General features: G+C 42.7%; 1 protein-coding gene across 1 annotated transcript; it reads right to left on the reverse strand.

Annotated features, from left to right (window-relative positions):
* Positions 1 to 2,090: 2,090 nt before the first annotated feature.
* LOC101471467 (SPARC-related modular calcium-binding protein 1) lies at positions 2,091 to 24,868 on the reverse strand. The gene is made up of 11 exons (XM_012915676.4): positions 24,504 to 24,868; positions 13,686 to 13,860; positions 13,001 to 13,225; positions 12,259 to 12,312; positions 11,301 to 11,348; positions 9,573 to 9,653; positions 9,188 to 9,380; positions 8,111 to 8,169; positions 7,783 to 7,876; positions 5,986 to 6,332; positions 2,091 to 2,791 (listed from the first exon to the last, which is right to left on the reverse strand). The coding sequence occupies exons 1-10, from the start codon at positions 24,582 to 24,584 to the stop codon at positions 6,002 to 6,004; spliced, it is 1,341 nt and encodes a 446-aa protein (XP_012771130.1). The 5' UTR covers positions 24,585 to 24,868; the 3' UTR covers positions 2,091 to 2,791; positions 5,986 to 6,001.

A 24,868-nucleotide genomic window follows, 5' to 3' on the forward strand; every position in this document is an offset into this window, starting at 1 on the left:
GTTACAACAGAAAAGGATGATTTGAATATTTGCTGGGATGTTGCTGGACTTCTGTAGTTCCTCATTTTGAATCATTTTAAGATGAGCAGTCACTCTTTGCATCCTAACTGCTGTGCAAATGTCTGCCTTCTGCAAATTTGTGTGTGGATTTTTTTTCACATGTCAGAGTTGCAATCATGAGTCGACTGAGCTTCCATAAAAATCAGAGCCATGCAACTTGATTCCCTCAGCTAATAATATATATGTGCAGTTGATTGCATGAGTGTGTTTGTCTTAACAGTTAGTGCTCGAGTCAGCATGTCTTTTATTATTAGGAACTGAATTTTGATGAGGTGGTAGATATGGATTTTAGTCGGATGAATTATAGATTGATCTCAGCATGTAAACATGTAGGGCACTGCTGTGTGTGTGTGTGTTGTGTGTGCTGAATTTCTTGGCAGATTGATGCCTGTGTGTGACCTGCAGGCTCTCGTTGTTAGTCATGGGCTCGGTGGAGCACTCCGCTCTCAGTGTGTAACCTTGGGAGGAGCATACACACCCTTTTCAAGCTCCCACTCTACCAAATAAAGCCCTATACATTTAAATGCAGCAGCTCATCTATAATTCATATCAATACCATGTCATGTAAACAATCTATATCAAGGTCCTGCCTCTGATGCCCGGGGCACTGCTCGTTTCCATCTCGTGAGCAGTTTGTATTATGATAAAATCTATGCCTGTGTCTTTATGGAATCGTGCAGTGTTTCCCTGTCTGCTCTGCTGAGGCTGGGATTATCAGGGTGTGTCTTTGGAGCAAGACTGCAGGAGGTTTCCTCTCCTGCCGGAGGTGCTGCTCGTAAAGCTGCCCTAGAGCCAGAGCGCCATCTGCTGGTCAAATAAACAAAGCGAAAGAGGCCGAGGTGTGGTCTGCAGAAGCTGGATTCGAAATGTGAAGTGAAAGATTAATAAGAGCTTTTGAGAGTTGTCCAGGTGTCCCCAGGCTGTGGTTCCCATTACGGAAGCCAGATCACCTCCAAGAGATCATAAGATTAATCTGATGGGCCAGAGGACCATCAGATTAATCTTATGAAGGATGAGAGAGAAAATCGAGGCTGTAATCCGCACTACAAAATGACATTATCCTGACTTTTATTCAATTCAATTTTATTTATATAGCCACTTTTATCACATAATTCCTTTTGTGAAACACATTATAGTTCACATCCTCAGGCTTTGTCAGTGTTATGAAAGGATTCAAAGCTGTTACTTTAAGGATTGTACTTCATATTATAGGATGTCTAATTTGAATCAGTGAAACCTTCACTTTATCTGTACCTTTAGTTCCTCAGAGGAAAAGTTACAATGTACCAAGCAATTTCTCAAGCAGAAAGCATCACTCCGTCGTTCTTTTAGATTACTCTGAATAAGATTTTGTGTATTTAAAAAAAGGTTTCTCTGCACTGAAAACTTGCAGTGAATAGTTTCTCTACTGAAGTGAGCTTTATTATTAAAAAGTCACACAAACTCTGATATTACTATTTGTCAGGTCAGGTCACCTTTGAATGTGGCTCAGATACATAAATTCAGATTGACATCTCGATGCCTTGACCTCGAGCAGAACAATCGCACAGAGCTTTCATGCTGTGTCGTCTTGATGTGGCACGGCTCAGCACTTCTTTCAGGATAAGATCCTTAAACAAAAATGGTGGACGGTGTCCTCACTGCTGCATATTTCCAGCATTTCCAGTCTAAGGTATGTTTGTGAAACTGGCACAAAGTCGCACAGGAAAGCACATCATCTCCTCCGGCTGCTAGGAAGCCGCGGGACCTTGTTAATCTCCCGTCGAAATACATTTAGCCTCAGTGATGACCTGAGACGGGCACTAATGCAGGATGGGAAATAAGTTTTACTTGACTGTTATGAAAGATGCTATTCCTCTGTTGTTTCCTGTTTATCTGTTGATTAGTTTATTAGGGGACAACAACTCGGGCAGCTGTTGCTGTGGAAACCAACGGGCCTCCTGTTAGACCTAATGAAGGACACGGCGGCTCCATTGATAACCACCGAGTCTGAGATGCCGAGACAGCGTTCACACGTATGACTGCTGAGATGAATAAAAATGAGATGACAAATTTATTGAAATTTACAAACAGCAAAAACATGAAGGTTGAAGTTACATCCATCCATCACACCTGTTTTTCCCTTTTTTAACTCACAATTACTTAGTAGAAAATGCTGTGAGTCGATGATGTGGTCTGAAAATACAACTTAATGAACAAATTACAAAAGTACATATACTTATGTATACATGTGTTAATATATACTGTCAGTATGTGTTGTAACAAAGTATGTACAAAGAAGAAGAGATGCAGGCTCGGGAAGTAAAAGACACATAAGATTAATGAAAAGAGAAAAAGGAAAGCAGTAACTGAATAAATTAAGGTTTCTTGGTGTTATTGGTCTGGAATCACGAGCAAAAGTCAGCCAAAAAGAATCAAAGCTGAACCCCTGGATGGCTCTGCAGGGTGTGAAACAGCAGAGGACACTGAGCTGCAAGTGGCTGAGAATGGATCAGATTACTGTAGTGGTTGTCTGGAGTGCCAATTGTATCCGAGCTGGAGGTTGCACATTAAAACCTCCCCCTGCTCCACCCCACAGCGATAGTGTCAGGAATTTGCGACCATGTAGGAACAAGTGGGCGACAGAACAGATCTTCCAACCCCAACGATGGCGCTTCTATGACTTAATCACTAAAACGAGCTGCCTTTTGATGTCAGCTGATTTGTCTCGTTGCTCTCGGTCGCTTTGACTCTGAAAGAGAACCAAAAAAATGGGAAAGAGAAATGAAGGGTAGGAAAATAAAGACAATAGAATCACATCAATGGAAACTATTTTTCAACTCTAGCCTGTTTTACCGAGCTCAGCAGAGTGACGGGTCCACTGGCAGCGTGTCTGGGGAGTCGGCTCCTCCATCACTACTGGAGGTCACTGCTATCTCTCCCAGACACATGTTAGTTCAATGCCCCATGTGCCTCTCTTTATCCTGTCTTTCTCTTCATCTCTGAATTAGCAGCTGCTCCTCAGTCCACTTGCCTCTGTCTGCCACCTGCCAGTTCTTATCTTTGCACTTCACCTTGCTGCTCTGCTTGTCCTCTTGCTGACTTCCACTTTTCATAGTTTCTGCAGTGATTCTTACTGCCCTTCCCGTCCCTGTTGTTGCCTTTGTGCAGAACCTAATTTCACCAGTGTGTCCTCCTGTTCATAAAGCAAGACTTTTAGGTCATCCAGACTCGAGGCCTGTTTCCTCGTATCCACTCTATATTCCTGCTCTTGCATCTCTTCAGGCACTGCTGCTTTCTAATGCTATACAATCTCTACAGTCACACTTCATTGGCTGCCCACAGGTCTTTCTCACTGCTGTTCCTCAAATGAGATTACACTTGTGTCATTCAGTCTAACTATTATGGCTGAGTCATGCTCGAGTAAATATACAACAACAACCTCAACTAAGAATTATCAATTTTTGATTGATAATCAGTTGTTACCGACCTCCGCCTCTGGGGAACTACTTTCAATTCCAAGGAGACTGCACAGATCAGCTGGTGTGAGGCAACGTTTCTCCAAACAAGCCCAATCTGACTGACTGACTGCCGTCACTTTCATACAGATCGGTGAAGGTTTGCAAATGATAACAATGGATTGCATTTATATAGCGCTTTACAATTCCACTATTCATTCACACGCTGGTGGAGGCAGCTACAGTTGTAGCCACAGCTGCAGACTGACAGAAGCGAGGCTGCCATATCGCGCCATCGGCCCCTCACCAGTGGGCGGTAGGTGAAGTGTCTTGCCCAAGGACACAACGACCAAGACTGTCCGAGCCGGGGCTCGAACCGGCAACCTTGCGATCACAAGACGAACTGCCAACTCTCAGGTCAGGTCAGCTGACGTGTCACTGACGATGTCAGTCTAGACTTTAAATGGGATCCTTGTAGCTGCTCTAATCTTGTATTTTCAACATTATTTCTAAATAATATGGTACTTTGATAACTCTGCCAGTGAAATCTTGGAAAAATAAACTGAAGTTTTCAGTTTACACAAAATATATAAAATGATCTACAGGATGTTTGCAGATACAGTGAGAAAATGCTGCTGTTCTCTGTCATCCGTCCTTCACTGTATAATCGTGTTTTTCATGCTTGTCGGTGGAATCAGCAACATGATTTAAGATCTCCATATGAACCAGATGTTTTGTTTACATCAACAGAAATGACAGAAAAATCCAGGCAGAGAAAGACGGAATATCGAGCTTATGACCCTTACAAACTTATAATAAATCCCAGACTCGTGTTGCTATAACTAAGAAAAACACACACACTGGTCGAGCTGTCACTGCCGTCTGCGGTGGGCTGATTAGTGAATCGCTGTCACCACCGAGCTGTGACTGATAGCCCCCTGACAAATGGGCCTTTTCACCTCGACCACCGTTTGTTTTCGTTTTACGAAGGTACATAAACACTCAGACATCGTGGGTGTAATTTGTCTCGCTGCCAGCCCAAACTGCTCGGCTCCCCTTAGATCAACAGCCTGAAAAGGAGAGAAAAGACGCTTTTACCTCAGCCAGCAGACCAATGAGGAGGCTGGTTAACAGCCGTGTGAGAGAGAGAGACAGCTGTGAAAACTGAGACGAGAACAACTCTGCGTTATCCCACTGCTGCTGAAATATCACCAGGTATATTAGGTAGGTATATTCTGCTGCTTCTACTTTTACTTATCTAAATCCTGCTACCACTAACTGCTCAGTACCACTGAAACTGGAGTTATACTACTGTGATTATGCCACAGCAGAGGCGTAGGTTGTTTCATGGATGGATTTGCTTTCCCAAAATAACTACAAGTTGCAGCTTCTTAGCAGTAATAAGAAGCTGCAAGAGGAAACAATCAGCAGAGGAAACAATGAAACTGAATTTAATAAGATGTAATTGTATCCTGTTTGTTCCTTTTCTAATGCGCAGCTCATATTCTGCCCACGCAGACATGTTTTCTTATTTTCATAGCTCTGATAATCTGTGTATTAGCTCGACATTCATCAACTCTCAGACCAACACGAGCTGCTTAGTTTCAGTTGGGGTGACTGAAGTAGACAAAAGAGACTGGAAATAAGAAAAAAGAGGAAATATTAAATTATAAAGCAACGATCAGAGCTGTAAACTAGCTGCCATCCAAACCATACAACTTAAAAAACACTTCCAAAACATTGTGCTAACCTGAAGACAAAAGGAAACATGGAGACATTCCCACTCTGTGACTGTGTTTCTAAACTATGGCACATGACGAGCATGAGCCGAAAACGATCACTTCATCAACCTGGCTGGAGAAACGTATCAAATGAGCTTCATGCAGCATGAGCGGGTTCGCACTGAGCAGCAGCTGGAGTGAGAACAGAGACTCTGCTCCCTGTCGTTGCACCTGTCCTTAATCAGGCCGATCGGTTCAACGGCTCCGAAGAATTGGTGCATTCACAGCGTGTGCTCTACTCTCTGCTAGACTGCACCGGCGAGCTCAACGTGTTATTTTGAAACAAGCTGAGCTGCTGTTTTATTGAACTGTGTCATGGTCTAAGTGAACTTTGATTATATTCTGTTTTTACGGGCAGCAGTGTGAAGGTTAGCGTCAGCTCGATGGAGGTTAAGCATGTGCAGTACGTTGTTAGGGCGCGTAGAGCTGCCGTTCCTATAGTCTACCAGCCTTTCCCTGAATTTCTTCTCTTCCCACTGTCATTATCTTAAAGGGAAAATCTGTTCAAGTTCAAATCTGTGGCAAACAAGAAACATGTAATGAGTAAAAAGGCCAGCTGTATTAGATATATTCAGATTTATCTTATTTTTTCACAGAGCACAGAAAGTTAAGCAAGGGTGATGCAAATCATTCCCAACAAGAGGTACAAGTTAGAAAAAATTAGAAATGATTAGCTTAACCACTGGGTTTATACTGCAGTCGCATACCTGACGGTAAGCCTCCTCAGAGAGCCAGGCACACCCTCAGCTCCTCTAACGTTAGGCTTCGGTCTCGATCGCTGTCGCAGTACTGGGCGAACTTCTTAGCACAGCGTCGTGGCTTCAGTCTGCGCCGCAGGAACTGACGGAGGGGTCGAGCCTCACGCTCACTGAGCCACCCGTCGGAGTCCACGTCCAGCTGACTAAAGTGCCACTGCAGCACCACCTCTGGCCTAGAAGACTCTGCAGCATCAGCGGAGGCATTATCCAGAGAGGAGGAAGATGATGAAGGAGCCACAGAGGGTGGAGGGTTTGAAGTGGGCGAAGGAGCACTGGAAGTATCTGTGTTTGAGTCTCTGATGGAAAGAAGCGGCACAAAAACCCAAGAGATGAGACACTTTGCTGGTGTAAAGGACGCCACCTCATTCAGGTTCTTTTTTCAAATCACTTTTCACAGAAAACACATTTAAAGAAACAGTTCTGTGTGACAAAATAGTGAAAAACTTAAATTTGAAAGTCACTCAAACCTTAAAATCACTGTTAGCATCACAGAGAGCACGGAATAAGAGAAGGAGCAGCCGACATCTTCACACATCTGTACTCAGATTTGACAGTGTGTCTCAATGTTTACACACTGATCGTATAGAACCCAGCAGCACTATTCACAACGCTCCAGCAGAACTCAATAAACATCCCATTTCACAAGGACAAGGGAGCCTGCTGACAAACAGAATCACCAGATGGATTTCTCAGTTCCCTCTTATCAGTTATAAAGCAAGCTGAGCAACTGAAGCTTCAAATTTATGTCAGACACAAACCGCAAACAAGTCTGGAATGAATGAAACGGCAAAGCCAAAGTTATCGTGAAGAAATATGCTGGAGCTGAAAATCTGTGCATGTTTGGTGGAGAATAATAAAGTGGGTGAAGGATGGGACACAGATGCATGAAAAGCATGAACCTGAAGAAGTGAGCCAACAACATGTTTGTAAACTGAGACTGAGGAGCAGATGGAAAGAATGAGGTAAGTGCTGATTGGCAAACGCAGGAAAACAGATGGGAATATTCCGTTCTGTTCTTCCTGCAGGTTATCAGGTGCTTGATCAAATCTGCACTGTTCACCGATGTGTGAAACTGGTTTTCATTTTCAATTCTGCGTACCATCTCAGCACTGCAACACACCGGAGGAATCACTATCAGCTCCTGCTGTGCAACAGGTGGCACATTACACACCTGAGACGGAAGAATTTCTCTTGATTTAAAGCAGATCTACAGGTTTCACGTTGTACGAGCACGCAGGCACAGAGCGGACGTAATGCAAATTTATGGTGCGAGTCTGAAGCCTGTTCCATTTCACAAAATCAAAACATATTTAAATAATACAAACACAGCCTGCTTAGTTCGTAGGGGTCTTCTAAACGGATGTCTGCTTATTGAGAAATGATTTTTATCTGAGATAACTGTGCCATCTACTGTTTCCACCGTATATTTCCTAAATCAGTGCCTGCTTACTCAAATATACTTGCACATTAGTCAGTTTTCTCTCTACAGAGAGGTATATTGAAATTTCAGGCACTAAGACAAACTTCCACATGTAGACACTTTGGGACTCTCAGAAACTCGACCTGCTACAGACATGTTGTTCATTTCTATTTAGAGATTCTGACATGAGAGTACGTGCAGATGATGAAAAAGTGAGTAAATAACAATTTCAGACACAGCCTGAGATGTTACTGTGAGTTTCACAGAAGATCATTAATCACTGCTGCACTCGTCACCCCCCTGCTGTCTACAGTATCCAGACTTACTGGTAGGGACTCTGACTCCCAGCATGCTGTGCTTCCACCTGCAGCGCTCTGACCAGACTCTGAAGGAACTTCTTCTTACGAGCTCCAGGACACCCTGTGAGATCAGAGTAAAGACTGTAACCTGAATGATATGAACATCATCGGCCTCCACATGACATCAGACACGTAACAAATGGCCTATATATAGTAAACAGGATGAGAAATTCACATCTGGGCAAACTGCTTTTCAGTTATTTTGGCTGAAAATGGAAAATGTGTGAGATGTTTACAGGATGCTTTAAATCTGTATATTTTTGTTTTTCCACCAATCAGAAACTTTCATATTTACCAGGCAGAGGTTTCTCCAGTGAGGCAGCCTCTGCCCTAGTGCAGTCCGGGATTTGATTCCTGTGAACACACACACACACACACACACACACACACACACACACACACACACACACACACACACACACACACACACACACACACACACACACACACACACACACACACACACACAAAGTCAACCAAATTGGAAAATGTGAAAAAAATAACATCAAAAAGGACTTAATGTAAAAAACAGGGTTTGGGTGGAATCACTGATCACATTTTCATGGAACTACACATTAAAATAAAAACTCTATATGGCTCATCTCACTTCATGATTTATTTTTAGCTTTTTATTGTTTATTAATGCGACGAAGCCCCAGCTGAGTATTGTGAGCGCTGTCATCTCGGTCCTTTGAAACCAGACTGAAACCAGCAGCTGAGACTGTAAACTCCTGGTTTACTGAGGTCACAGAGGGACTGAGCAGTAGAATTTGAATTAATAAATGCAAAATATGACTGGCACTTCTTTTCATGTACACAAATCTGATGCTTTGATTTGTTTTGTGTGCTAAAGGGGGAAACAGCTGTTTGATTTAATTGGCTGACAGTGATTTCTATTTACAGAATTACAAGTCCAACCACATAAAGTGCTTAGACATTAGATAGAAAAATTTTAAAAAACGCATTAGGCCTAAGGGAGTTTATTCTCACATCAGTGAACCAAAACCATCACAAGAAAACATCCACCAGTTCGCTCCCAGGAGTTTGAAAGCAGCTGTGCAGCAACAACGCTGATAAAGCCCCTCGAGAACAGGAAAGTCCGACCATAATTTATTCTGATTTGCTCTGTGTCTTTCCTTTAAGGCAAATCCACCTAGGGAGCAGTGACAGTAATTGGTGTAAAATTATATGATTAACATGAAATGCTTCTGTGACTGCAAAACCAGTCAAATCTGACGACTGGAAGGGAGGACAGGGGATAAGAGGAGCGAAAAAAAAAGAAAAGACAGTAAAAGAGAAAGTTTTTAAAAGGAATAACAGTCAAGTTTCCAACACACTAATGAGCTAAATAACGAACAAACAGATTTCTTACCGTGCTGAGGTGCCTGGTCGTGGCCTCCCAGTGTCCACTCTGACACACCAGCAGTAACCTGTAGCAGTGTGGCACTGCACGGGGCTGTAACGCCCATCTGCAGTGCATTCTGGGATGAAACGCTCATCCTCCCGGGCTTGACGAGTCTGAGAGAGCAGAGACGCTCGCTCACGCTGACAAGTCTGAGGATTGTCTGCGCACACACACACACACACACACACACACACACACACACACACACTTATTCTATATCAAAACAATTCTGTAAAGTTACATAAAATACACACAAAGGCTGTTTAAAATATGTGGAATGAAACTTTAAGCGTTAAAAGAAGAGTACATATATGAGAATACATATACATATATAAACATATACGACTCTTACCAGGAGGTCGTCTGAGTGAGCGGTTTCCTCGTGACTCAGAGTTCATCAGGATGGTCACCCAGAAAGGAGGCGCCGTCAGCTCTGAATGAGAATAAAACAGCTTTCAAATAAGATTTCAGAGTATTTCCCTTTTTCTTAGAGGTCGTTCAGCTGAATATCTGCTACAATAACACAACGTGACATGAAAAAAAACTGCATCCAGTATACGTATGTGTTATATTTATATTATATTATATTTCAAGTACACTAGGAGGAACACAGAGCTTTTCCCTTTATCAAAACATCCCCACTGTTTAACACCCAGGACTGACCCAAATATATCTTAACGTAAACCGAAAGCGAATTTTTGGGCCACAAAAGGGAACAAGCTGCAAACAGCCACTGACAGGTCATCGGTGTACAAGTCGACATTTGCTTTCTGTATCCCACAAACACACACATCCACTGTGTTACTCTAAACTCATGAGGACTTATCTCTGTAGCTGCTCAGTGCTTTTTATCTTCACCATGTTGTTTGCTTCTGAGTGATATTATGTGGGGTTTGTTTAATTCTTTAAGACCTACCATAGAACCAAGTCTGCCAGAGCTTATATTATATTTTTACATGCTGTGGAGCCATTTTTGGGAGCATTTCAAGTTGATATACATCAATACAACCATTATAGCCCAAATGTAAATAATATGTATGCATTAAGTGCATAGTAATTACATAAATTGCAAAAAAGTGCAATAAACTACAAAAAAATTTAAAATCATTTTTGTTTTTTTAACATATTTCTAGTTAGAGAAATTTAAGAGGCTTATCTCTCAAAACTGTAAATACAAAACAGTTGCACAAAATAGTTTCCCACCACAGGAAATTTATTTTAAGTATCTTCATAGTTTTATTTTTGAAATACACCAATTTTTATACACTGCAGGAAAAACGAAAATAAATATTATAATGAAGATTTGCAAAATAACAGCATATGCATCAAAATAAACTATTTCCAGCAGTGCAATATGAGTCCTAAGCATCCCAGAAATGACACAGAAAGTCATAAAGTCAAACATAACTTTTAAAAACACCAGTACAGGCTCATGAGGCCCTGATGGTAAAAAAACTACATTTCCGCAAAATGACGTCACTTCCGGTTTCGGGCAGGACATGGCGGACATGTGACAGTTCGCGCTGATGGCTTTAAAGGGTTAAAGACCTTTTTCTCAAGAACCAGTGCCATGTTACATATTATATATTATATTATGTTAAATCTGATGCTGTGAAAAAGCAATGAGCAGCACTGTCACATTGTAGTTGTTATTAAAAAAGGGAAAGTTTGGAAAGTTAAAAATGTTAAGGAGGGTTGAAACAGAAAAGACTTGACCCGGGATCCTCTGCTGTATCGTCAGTGTGTTATATGGTTTTGTTTGAAACAAATTAAAACCCATACATGTAAAATGATAATCAATTAATTTTTTTACATTTGTTAGAAGATTCAATATATACCCCAGTTCCTAAAAAAAGTAATTTTCTGAGTCCTGTATGTGATGTATGTTTCAAGTTTTTCCACTTTACAAAACATGAAAATTAGCTTTCTGTTCCTCACTTACAGCTAATCTTTAATTGAAACTGACGTGCTGGTATATAAATGACATGTAGTGAGCTTCACAGTGGTTAATCATAGCAGCTATGTTCTGCCCACGTATGCATTAAACTATCTTTAGTAGAAGAGGTTTTTATTTTCTCACCTGCAGGTTTTCTAGGGTCCAGCGTAGGTCCAGGTCCAACGTCTCCATCTGAAATAAAAGAAAACAGAGTGAATGGAAGAAGAAGAAGATGGGGGGATAGTTTGGACAGGTGGAGGAAAGCATGTGAAAAAGCAGAGAAAGGAAATTATGAAATCGGGTATGTTCCACCTTGAGATTTATACAGCGAAGATGTCCATAAATATTAGTTACAATCTAAAAACTTAAAACACAAACACAATACAATAAATACTTTAAATTTAACAAGAAACTTAGAGGAGGTGCTACATTTCTACATGACACTGCAGAGCAGCTCAACAAACCTTTACCAAAAATCCTCAGTTGCATCTGTAAGGGGACAAAACTTTTATAAACCCATAAAGGCTCACGAAAACTACACTTATGCTGCCAGTATAAGATTTTGCAGCAGCACGTAGTAGAGTTATGTATGCCAGACTGGACAAGAGCATAAACCTGATGGGGACTGCTGCTTTAGAAAATCTGAATGTCAGAGTAAATGACCTTTAAATTAGAGCAGACCAAACCTGGCAACCTTTTCTGACTTGGAGTGGAATATCTCGGAGACGTTATGGAGCATTAGGTTTGTTTTCCTCTTGGGTGAGTTTTTTGGTACTATTTTTATGTTTTATAATGTAAAGAAGTAAAAAAGGACCCAAAAAAGAATGAGAGTAGAGGGAAAAATCAGACAAAGAGGCATTTTTAGAGTCTTGGCATGTGAAGTGCTCTGTGAATTATTAAGTCCCTGCAGATGTGTCTGGCAGAGAAACAAGCAGCGTGTGATGCCAGGAAAAGGCAGAACGAAGGACAAATGAGAAACATACAGACACACATCTAACCTGTAGTGAATGAAACATATGAGTGTGTGCACACTGTGCTCCACAGTTATTTTAAAGCAAGGACAAAACTGCCTTTGTGCAATTTAAATAAAGCGTCTTCTTACCTTTGACTGGAGTTGCATCTGTATCGGTGATCTGAACGAGCTTGGTGAGGTGATCTGTTCAGAATAACAGGCACAGCTCAGAGTGGACAACAGACTAAAGTTCAACATTCGTTCTGAAGAATTAGAGGACTTCCACCTTTTCAGGCCTACACACAGCCTTGGCTGTTGTTTGCATGTATCCTCGAGTGCTGGTGTATCTGTATTTCTCTGACATCAACAGTGAAACTGAGCCATTGTTGTTACACTTGGAGCTGATAAATACCGAACAATCGCTACTTTTACTGAAATGCATGAAACCAGAAGACTTCACAACCAAGTCCACGCACAGACTGTTAGTGCTCTATTAGTGTAGACTATTTCCTGCTGTCTGATACATGTGAGAAACTGTCACTTATGTATGAAAAGAGCTTAAGAAAATTACTCCTTCATTCTCTGCTGCAGGTAGCAACATGTATGCTGGTAAAGTAGTCCATGCAAACAAAAATACTCGAGTTTCATTACAAAGTAAAGCAGTTTTAATAAAAGACATCAAAGAAAACCCTGAATACAGTAAATAAGGCAAATTAAATCAGTGCTTCCATATGTGACATGTGAGCTCACCAAAATACATCAAATACATGCATTAGAATAGCATTTTTTTAACATACATAAAAATGCTATTTTAAAGTCCTTCACAGTTAAGTTGTTTTGTTTTGGGGTTTTTGCCAACAATCTGTAATACTTTGAATAAAACATAACTGACCGGTGCAGTTGGGGATCACATGGAGGGCCGTGGTACCACTGACAGGTTTGCCATCAGGCGTGGAGCACCAGCAATATCCGGTCTGGTTGTGGCACTGTATGGGCATGAAGTGACCTTCGGGACCGCACGCAGGCACAAAAACTGCAGCTGCAGGACTACCACGGCTGCGGGCTCTGGCCTCAAGGCCCTGAGCTCGGGCCAGCTGGCATTTAGTCTGCAACGGATCTAAAACAGAGGAAATTAGTATCCATGTGTGCTGCTATAGATGGGAAGAGTGGAAATCATGAATCCTGATGACACAGATGTGCATACCGTTGCTCTGCCGACCAATAAAAAGTAGTCATTGTTAATTTAAGAAGAATGTTTCTATTGACTGAGTTGATTCACTTGGGAAGAACATTTTAAGCTGATTGAATGAAGGACAGGAGCACAGTGGTGTCCGTTTATTTATGCTCCCGGTTTAAGATTAAAACAGTCATTAAGAGCAGGCAGAGGTGGCAGGAAACTACAGCTGATTAATAACAGGCGTCTTTTTGTACTCGTGATATAAAGCAGCTCAAATTCAGATAGAAACATGAGAAAAGTTTATTTCAGTTCAGATTTTTTAAGCCAGTAAACTCACCACCAGAGCATCATGGGAAACATTAAGAACAGCTTGTGATGATGTCGCTGTAAAGCCCTGTACCTGCACAGTGTCCCCGTGGGACGTGGCGGAGCTGTGTGTTGATGCACTGTGCCCTCTGAAAGGCACACAGCGATTTATACAGCCTGCCATTGCTGCCACACACAGGTCTGTGGCGCCCCCTCTGGCAGTCCAGCACACAACCACGAGGCCACATGTTCTCTGTGATCAGGAAGGGCTGCAAACAGGAAACATTTAGAGTGTACGTTGATTGTCATGTCAGTTATAAACACACTATGAAGGGAAAAGACAGTAAAAAGAGGTTTTAAAGCTTCAACATGTCAGCCGTCTGTGAAGAGGTGGTGGTGGAATCCTGCTCACGGTTATAGTTTGTTCATATCCGTCTATGAGTTTTCAGTTTCTCTCTCCCGTGTCCTTGTATCTCATTTAAAAGTCTCTGTGCTTGGTGTTTTTCTGTCTTGTTACATCCTACTTTCTATTGATAGACTGTGTCTGGTGCATGTTTTAGCTTTACTTCTCTGTGTCATCTTATCCTGATTTAGTTCAGCTGTGTCCTCCAAGTGTGTCACCTCTCTCTGTGTATTTATAGTCGCTGTCTCCTTTTGGCAGATCGTCACGCTACAGCTGTGAAGGATAAAATGACCAGAACTTTGTCTGACTTGAAAGAGTGCTTAAAAGAAAACGAGTGAGAGAAAAGAGAATAAACGGCCTCACAAATGTGTCGGGAAAGGCCGTTACGGAGCGTGTCTTTCTCACACCTGCAGTTTTACCTGTAAACTGGCTCCAGCTTTGCAAACTGAGTGGATAAACTTTATTAATTGAGGGAGAATGGCAACTTTTATAGTTATTTATTCACCTTTCAGTCACTTTCATTTTAAACTGTGTAATTTTAAAACTGTATATTCTGTGTATTTATTATCTCAGTCTTATTGCCTGTTCTTATTGTTCTTATCTTTAACTGCTCTGTTGTATGTTAATTGCGCCTTGGGGATAAATAAAGTCTTTCTGATTCTTCCTGCACAGTCTCCATTTCTTCTAGGAGCTGTGATTGGCTCTGTGCCTCACGGGGAGACTTTAAGGTGCATTAAGTGATTTTTTTTTTTTTAATTTTCAAGGTAAATATAATGAATGAAAAATGAGTCTGTGACAAGCAGCATAATATTTTGGAAGAACTCTCATTAAAAGCTCTAAGAAGGCAGTGGAAACATGGCCAAAAGCTATTTAGACTGCACACCACAGTTTCCTCTTTTCTGAGCCGTACAATTTATGCTAATCTTTCACAATTCACCAAACTGCTTCCAAAATAATTCTGACGTTTTTACACTGCCATGAAAATACAATTTACAGGACTAATACTGCTACTGCATTTTACTGGGCACCACTCAAACATACCAGAAGAGGTACATTTGAGACACTGGGGATCAGAAAGGCCGCAGAAGAAAAATTCTTGTGAATTTTGTTGTGCATGATCAGATATAACAGACAAACCTTCAGAGCAAATTCTTCCAAAGATACTGAGAATTCACAACATGTAAACTTGTGACAAAGAGAGAGGAAAAGGGAGGAGAAGAGGCATTGATTCATGGAGAATCTGGTGAGTGCGATGACCTAAATTACTCCCACATGAGCCTGAAAGCCCACTCTCAAGTCACAATCACACACATCTCTATTTAAATACACACAGATTCCTCACACCGCCTCGCAGACTCACCGAAAACTCCCCAAACATACAAGGTGGTGCACACTCAGCTCACGCCTATACAATACATACAGAGTTGGCTGCTAACTCCACCCTCTCGCTCTTCATCAGAGCCTCTTTGTCAGCTGGCCTCCCCTCTCTCCTCACACACACTCTGAGACACACGGGTAAATTTGCTATGGTGTGTCAAACATTGCTGACATAATTTAGTGGTGAATGAGGCCTCTGTGCCTTAATGCCAGGACATTAATTAATGTATTGACTGTAGAGATTAATGTGAACAAATCAAGATACACAAACAGAGCGAACAAATAAAGCTTTGCTGCTGCTCTCTCCTCAGACACAAGAGCAAACACGACCAATTAAGTTATTTTAGTGAGCAAACATGTCAATCATTTGCTGGTTTTATGCAGACTGTTATGACGTGGCTTTGCAAATGTAATAATTTAGGTATTAGGGGTCCACACTTCGTTGGTGTTGCTTCAGTTCATTGAGATTTGTGGGGTATTTGTTCACGCACGTTATGCTGTGACGTGTTTAGGCCAGCCACCAATTCCACATGTTGATATGATCCTTGGACATTTACCCACAATGTACTTTGTGATGTTTGCATTGTCCCTGAGTAATTCAACAGCCGGTGACTCAGAAATGAAGGTAAAAAATTGAAAAATTGAACGCTACGAACTCAATCAGCTGATTCAGAAGAGGTCAGAGTGAGTCGTGGATTTTACACGGAGGACAAAAGGAAGAATGAGAGGAATGCATCCTGGAAGAGAAAGAGGCAATTAAGAAAAAATAATAAATGAATAAAACACTGCCAAGGGAATAAATGATGAATAAAAAATATGTTTTTAGTTATGAAAGGAATAAAAAAATTAATTTGAGGACAGAGAAAAAATAAAAACTTATTAGTGAAAAGCAGCCTAGAGGAGGTGCAAGAGGATTGAAGGGTGGAGCAGGAGTCTAGCTGGTAGACTGGCTTTCCTGTCTGTCAGGCACAACTACACCAACGACTCCTCAGTGTTAAAATGATTCGCATCAATGTATCTGGCCTTGTAAACTCGAGCCTGAGTGTGTGCGAGCAGCAGAGAAAGTGAGAACAAGCTGCCACTGTCTCCTCCTGCCTCGCACCTTCCAGATTCCTCAGAGTGGCGGCTGTAGGAAAACAGAAAAACTCATCTCCTGAGCTTTGCCGTGTGATGTTTGGCGTGAGAGAGCAGCTGATGCTGACGAAAGGCCTGTTAACACCCCGAGCTGGGATTTAGCGTCAGAACAAACTGCCTGTGTCGTGGGGAATCACTCGCTTAGCATTTTTTTTTAAAAGTCTGAATTTCATTTATGCAGCAGGTCATTAAAGGGCAAACACACACAGATGAATGATGATGACATGTTTACATCTCAGGTGCAGATGTGTGTGCACAAACATCACCTTGTTTTCTTCATGCATTCCCTGAGAAGACGCATACCATCACACTGCTACACATACATATGGTGCGACTGGAGGAGACCAGCTCTTTTGTATATTTCAAACCATACATCCAGTTTCTGCTGTTTATCAGGTGAGACACCTTCTCCCCTGTCACCTCCTCTAGCTCTTCTCGCTGGACACTGAGCCAGTTTAGAGATGTAATCCCTCCAGCGTGTCGTGGGTCCATCCTGGGATTTCCTCCCAACTAGAGTTGCCTGAAAAATCTCCCCAGGCATCCAGGAGGCACGCCCAAACCACCTCAACTGGCTGCTTTCAGTGAGGAGGAATAGTTGCCTAAAGCAACTACCAGTGAGAGCAGAGGACATGAATGACTGACTCTGGTGGGGGAATTAAAGCAATCAGACACCGGAATATCCACACGCCTCTGAATTTGTAGCACCAGCCAAATTCTCATTCGCTATTTTACAGTTTCCAGACTCACAGCTGCACGGGGAGATGAGACTAACATCACCGTCCAGCTTCGTATCATTTATTGGCTTTAAATGCCCTACACAGCTTTCTCATACAATCTGGTCCACGAAAAGTTAACATAAACTGGTTTAGCTTTTATTATGTTTAGTCAAGCAACATACTACATTTTCATTACAGTTCTGCAAGTAGGACGCCCTGCAGACTTTAATAAAACTGATTCCAAAATGGAGAATTTTCTTCTTGCACATACTCTCGTTCAGTGATCGTGTAGGACATCTCGTTAAGAAGTAAAAGACCTTTGACCGTTTAGTTTATGTACGAATTTCCTTTGATGTCTTTGTGAATTTTTGGATCTGGTTATGGCCCTAATACTGTAAAATCCAAACACATTATCTCAACATAGAGATCTTATTTATAAAGATATTATGTCCCTCGTAAAAAGCACTAATACAAAAAAAAAAAACAAAAAACAGAAGGAGGTACGGGACAGCTGGACTCCCACAGGAGATGTTGTGGGTCAAGTTCAGCATCTTCCAGCCTGAGCTGCAGGGACATTACTTCTTGTCATCATTCATCATTCACCAACTACAACTACAGCCTCTGTCAGGATTTTACAGCATGCCAGGGGCTCACTCAGAGGCCAGGCTGCTGTCAAACACTGTCAGGGTTTTTATGGTACAGTCTTCTATCCAGTCCAGCAGGAAACAGCGAGCAGAAAGAAGACAGAAGCTTTACAAATGCAGAGATATTTTTTAAAACTCTATTATGACGATGCATTCAGGCAACAGTGGGAAACCTAAAACAATATACAATGTTAAAAGTTATTTTATTGATGCTATTATTAACAATGTAGTTTTAATTCTTTATAACTGGAAGAGACATTTTTGATTTCTTGAGACATCACAACCCCAATTCCTTTTTTTTTTCTTCTTTTGCCTGTCCCGTTTGGCTCTTTTGCATCAGAATTATTGTCTAAAGGCGAAGAAAGATGCCCAACGGATTTACTTTACCACATGGACCATCCCAGCCTTGCCATAATGGTCTATTTGATTCACCTTTTATTGTTTATTTTATTTTCACTTGCTAAATACGGGACAGACTTGACTGGGGAAAAGAAAGAGGGAAAGAAAAACAGCAGAGAAGAGGAACGGGGATAAAGGGCAAAAAACAAAACAACAAAATAAGCAGACAAAAAATAAATATATCAATCACCTGGATCACCTGTTGAGAAAGAAAAAAGAGAAAACAAGCAGAAGAAAAAAAAGAGAAACATAATAAACATCATCACGATGATCTAAATATTAAACATTATTGTGCAGCACATAAGATCAACAGAACACAGTGTGCTTTGAGGTAGGAGCCAAAAAGGGTGTAGTTTGTGGGTGTGATCACCCGTGTGTACACCTGTGAGCATGAACGCGCTTGTTTTTAAAAGGTTCCTTCATGTAATGATCTACTAGAGGGTGTGGGGGGGCCACAGCCCCGTCCTCCAGGACATGAAGCAGGTGTGGAGGAGATCAAAACTCCAGACATCCAGAGGCCCCCAGAACACAAGAGACCATGGAAGACCAACAGAGGGGCAGCCGCGCCACTGTCCCAGAAAGAGCTGAGGAGAGTCCCAGATGAGGGCTCACTCAGCAGCCGCGGAGCAGAAGCCAGGGGGGGGGTTGCAGTGACGTGCTCGTGAGCCCCAGGCCGAGACGTCGAGGGCACCCCACCCCCGAAGGGGCCCAAGCGAGCCCCAGGCTCCAGGCCCCGACAAGCAGCCACCAGGAGTGAGCCGGTGTGCACCTGGACGCCCACCCCTGGACACAAAGAACCACCAACGCACCGATGTCTGAGGGCGTCCGCCACTGGAAGGGGGAGTGGTGGGGGGAGATAGGACTCCAAACCTTGGAGGGCCTGAGGTGTCCCCAGAGAGGTGGCGTCTGATACCCAACCTGACATATAGACACAGACATACAGACACACACAGATACAAACATCCATTCCCACCCTCATGCTCTCATATGCACTTACTCCACACTCAACCAACGTGGAGACAGACATAAAGAGACGCTGTACACACAATCACACTCCCCAAGCGTACTCTACAAACCGGGTCTAGGTACCCTTGCCCCTGAAGGGGCAAACTGCACCCAGACCCAGGTGGTGTTACCCTTTTCCCTGGTGTGGAGAGAAGCAGACCGCCCCGACTCCGCAGCAGCAGGGAGGCCCCACATTCCAGACCCCAATCGGACGGCCAACTCCTCCTCCTAGCCCCCCCGCTCCAACAGGCTGCAGAGAACGGGGGTGTGTGAAGACTCCAAACCTCCCTCCGCCTGCTCATATGTAGTGTTGATGCATGTGTGTTCTAAGGTGCATTTAAACCCCAGGAGGGCATGGAGCTACCTGCCAGAGAGCAGCAGGTAAGCGCATGGTCCCTCCTGCTAGCCCTCAATGTCTACGTGTATTTAAAATTGAGAGGTGGGCAACCACGCCAGGGGTGGGGTGTACACCCTGATGGTCTTTTGGATTCCGTGTAGCGTGCCCACCCCCAAGATCCTATATGTATGTGTAATGAGAGTGTGAGTAATGTGAATGTCTAAGTTGTGGGATAAAATTGAGGCACAAGAAGCCAGAAGGGGACAGAGGGGGGGATGCCTCCCCTGCACCCTGGTGACACACCTTTACCCCAAGGCCCTGCATGTGTGGGTGATTGTGGTGCAGCAGGAAGAGGGAGGCAGCTGGAGATGGGGAGGGAGGGAAGGAAGGGAGGGGCAAGTGACACCCCCATACTCCGCAACCCACCAGGGAAAGGGGGCCCAGGCCCATCCGGACCGGGGCCCAGTTCAGCAGCGCTGCCCGGCCCCAGAGCCCGGGACAGCCCACCCGACCCCACCACATAGAAAACTGCACCCACCCCGTCATTCACTCATCTTCCAGACTACACAAGACAATAGACGCCCAGGCTGAGATCTTCCTCCACCTCTCCTGTATCTCCCCCCTCCTGCAGAGAGAGTTCCTGAAGAGAGGAAAGCTTCTGCAAGATGTAACAGCCTCCCCCACCAGTTGAAGAGCCCCCCATGTGGCTCGATGCACTGGCAGCACCCTGTGCCAGGGCTGGGGCCCCATACACCCACCCGCCCACAACCCCGGCAACACACCAACCAGGACCCAAGCCCCCCAATTCCAAAAAAAGTTTGGACGCTTTGTAAAATGTAAATGTAATGATCTGCAAATCTCATAAACATGACTAAAAATAAAAAGCATATCAAATGTTTAAACTGAGACATTTTATAACTAATTAGGTTAATTATGACCCCATCAGTAAAATTAGTGGTTATAAAAAGAGCATCACAGAGAGGCAGGGTTTCTCAGACGTAAACATGGACAGAGATTGACCAGTCGACAAAAAACACATCTAAAAATTGAGGAACAATTTCAAAACATTGCTTCCCAATGTAAAACTATGAAGGCTTGAATGTTTATCATCTGCAGTGCACCTCTCCATCCACACATGCAGGGTAGCGCTCTGCCGTGCAAAGAAGCCGTACGTGCACATGATCCAGAAACACTGCTGGACCAAAGCTCATTTCAAATGGACTCAGGCAAAGTGGAAAACTGTTCAGAATAATCAAACAGGTTTTTGTTTTCTTTTGAAACATGGACACCGTGTCCTCTGGCCCAAAGAGAAGAGGGATCATGTGGCTCGTTATCAGTGCTCGGTTTAAAAGGCGTGCATGGAATTGGCAGTTTGCACATCTGGAAAGAGGCCATCAGTGCCAATCTGTTTTTTATTTCACTCCTGAAAACGAAGCCGTTTGTTGTTTTTAATCTCTCTCTGCACTTCTTCTCTATCTCCACTTTCAACCAGTTGAAATAGAAAAGTGCTTCTCACTGGAGATCTCCTGAGGTTCTCTCTCCAACACTGGTGTATTAAATGACTGGTGTGTGAGTCTATATAAGTAAAACTGAATTGTACTGAGCTGAAAAGGAATACCAGTAGTCAGAAACATTGAAATGGTATTTTCAGGTAAACTTCCAGCTGGCCTCTTGCATTATTTCTTTATTCCAAATAGTAGTTTTTAAGAACGTAACACTGTTGCTCTGTTTTTTTACCCCCCCCCCATGTTAGCACTGAAGTATTTCTATTCAGAGTGCCTCTGGCAGTGTGCAGTGACTTTAGTCAGCGTGCCATATTTCATGTTCTATAATATTTATACACGCACTCACAGTGTATAGCTGATATTTGTCTAGCACACTGTAAAATATATGGCAGGATTACTGGGGCTGTCTTTCATTCTCTCTCTCTCACACACACACCTGTCTATCTCCCATGAGTAGCAGCTTAAATATTTGCCTGGCAGCGCAGTGCAGTGTGTGTATGTGTGTGTGTGTGTGTGTGTGTGTGTGTGTGTGTGTGTGTGTGTGTGTGTGTGTGTGTGTGTGTGTGTGTGTGTGTGTGTGTGTGTGTGTGTGTGTGTTGTGGTCCTGCTGGCTGGTCCTACCCTCCTGCTCTCCAGGGAGCTCTCACAAACCCTGGACAACTACTAAATCAACCCGATTAATGAATGTCTTTGTGCTGAATATAAACATCGTGTGGGCCAGAATAAAGAGAATAATACAAACGCTCCTCTGAGGCCGTGTCACGACTGCTCGCTTTGACTAAAGTGATTATGAAGATGATAAAACCAGACAGTTTAGACCCACTGTGGCATTACTGTTAGTGGCCAGTCCCTGAACAGTAATACTCAATTACACAGATAAAACACTTTTTAACATTTAGCAGCTGCAAGATTTTTTTTCTTACCCACACTAAAAGCGCTGTTGCCGCTGCAGCTCCGTTTGTGTTTTTTTAACTTGGTCCTCCTGGAAGATTTAAGCTTGGGTAGAATTTTGGTGTAAAGGGGTCGACTTTGGTTTACTTTTCTTTGAGAAAACTAACCTTTACACTTTAGAGGAATGATACTCTTTCACAAAAGCAGCTAATTTGTGAGTATACATGCAGATATTTTCTGTTAAAGTCCAACAAATCAAACTAAATCTTACGGTTGTTGGTATCTGCATGAAACATACAAATGTGAATAAAACTCAAGGCTAGTAGTTCAAAAGCAATAAAACTAAAGTCTTTAATACTATTGTTCCACCCAAGACCTGCAATTTTCCAAGAAGCTCGCCAACAACTTTTATGGAATATAGTCAATCCTCTTTCATATCAAATGTAATGGCCTATTAAATGCCTCATAAATGCACGTTTTTAAAAATGGCTTGTACCTATTACCTTGATAAACTTTTGACTTTAAAGGTTTTTAGGCCAGAGTCCGGGTTAGATACTGAGTAACTACCGGTACCTTACAAACATATCTGAAATAATGACTGTTTTTCCACCTGATGATGAATTAATTTCACAGACCTTTCACAAAAGGAACAAACATGAACAAGAATCATCCAAAAAAGAGAAAACATCCAGTGATGCACTTTTTTGAAGACAGACGTTTGAGGAGAATGATCAGAGCGATCTGAGCTGATAGGAAGCTCAGATCAACAGTAACTCAAAGTCACCCAGTCGTTACAATCAAGGTGTGCAGAAGAGCAGCTCTGAAGACTCAGTACATCGGACCTTAAAGCAGCAGACGTCACTCCTGCCAGCTAAGAACAGAAAACTCTCCAGAAGAACAGAAGACTGGAAAATGTCATCTGATCTGTTGGGTCTCAATTTCTACTGCAACATTCAGATGGTAGGGTCAACAATAAACAAAAGGAAAGCTGCTTCATATCAATAGTTCAGGCTGGTGGCAAAGGTGTAATGGTGTGGGGGATGTTTTCACGGCACACTTCAGGGTCCTTAGTGCTACCTGAGTGTTGCTGCTGACCATTTCCATCCATTTACGACCAGATAAAATCTTCTGACAGCTACTTAAGGATAACACACCATGCCATAAAACACAGGTTTCTTGAACATGACAACAAGCTCACTGTGCCATGTCAATATGGACCAAACCCAGTACTAGCCTGGTGTAGCTAATAAAGTGTGCATCATGGACATGATCTGCTGTCCTGCCCTCCTTCAAGGTTACTTTATTTATACCCGTAGGCAAATTTTCTTGATATATGATAGCATTTGGCAGCCCTTCACTAACACACACACCTATTTAAACCTGATAGACACATATTTGGTAAGTATAAAAGATAAAAGAAACTTTTTCTTTAATTTAAAAAGAAAAATTCACCCCGTAGAAGATGGGAACCATTATTCAGAATTGATAAAGCCATCTGTCGTACCCGTTTAGAGTACAGGGAGGCTAAACAGGGCTGTGACTCGCCTATCAGACGACTGGAGCATCTCACTATCCGATTCAGGTCTGACCGAACCATGCCACCAAGCAAAAAGATAAAGCAGACTGAATATAAGAACGATAAAAGAAAATTCAAATTGTTCAGTCAGTGTGAAAATGATCGAGTTTCCTGAGGCTGTAAAGGCGCGGCGACCTTTTTGCAGACCGATTTGCAATTCTAATGAAAATTGAGTATGTCATTGATTATGATTGAAAGATATTTATATGACTGCACTTGATCTGTTTTCTGTCCTTTGCATTCACCTGTGAAGAGCAGATAATTCTGTCTAATATAAGGTTACTTTGTGAGTCTTGTAAGGTGGAAGTGATCTGCTTAAATGTGCATCAATTATAAATTTATACATTTTCCTCTTTAGATCCTATTTAAAATCTGCGGGATCTGACTGTATCATAACATCACATGAAATCCTGCCGTGCGGCTAGTTTTGTTCACTTTTCATCTTTAACGTGTGTTGTTTATGTGATACAACTCACTTTGGTAGCTCTTAGACAGACATAACGTTACTGCAGTTTTGGTTAATTTTTCTCAAAAATACTCAAAATAAAAAATACTCTCAAAAAATACACCTTTAGATTTTGTTTCTGTTTACGGGAAACTGTTTTTGTCCAAATGTGTAAAAGTTTAACAAAGTTAAGTAAACTAACCCACTTATTCTAAACTAGGTTACAGTTACTAGTTTGAGGATCGAAGACAAGACAGACACGAATGTACAGGAAAGTCTAAGCAGAACAGAACAACACATTATTATAACTGTGGTCAGGTCCATTAGTCCAGTAACGCATTAACCGCTGTGTCCAATCAGGAACGTTAGAGTGACCCGTGAACGCGCTTCGATAAAGCGAAACCTTATTTTTCCAGACATGTTTGCGCCTGCACCGCTGCTGTTACAGAACTGCCAGAGAAATGAGAGTTCGGGTCTTACCGCCGTCTTGTCGGTCTGAACCGACTCCGAGAGCAAGAAGAGGAGCAGCGCGCGGCAGGTGAAGGTGAGCGCGAGCATCATTGCTGCCACGGAGGAGCACACGCGGAGCGGCCGCGCGCCGCTGGCTCTCTGGTGTGCAGAGGTTTCAGAGCTGAGGCCGGCCACAGTTTGAGCGCGCTGGCGTGATCGAGGAGGAAGAGAAGAGGCACGTCGGGACTCAGGAGCCGCTCCTTCCGACCTGCTCACGTCCTCATGCTGCTGCGAAGTGGTCGCGAGCTCCTCCGAGGAGTGTGGCTCAGCACGCGCACATGAGACCCTCTGCTTCCCAAAGTGTACTGCCCATTTCCGCTCTCCTCGTGCCAAAA

The sequence above is a fragment of the Maylandia zebra genome, linkage group LG14 (genome assembly GCF_041146795.1).
Source record: "Maylandia zebra isolate NMK-2024a linkage group LG14, Mzebra_GT3a, whole genome shotgun sequence".
NCBI classification, from domain to species: domain Eukaryota; kingdom Metazoa; phylum Chordata; class Actinopteri; order Cichliformes; family Cichlidae; genus Maylandia; species Maylandia zebra.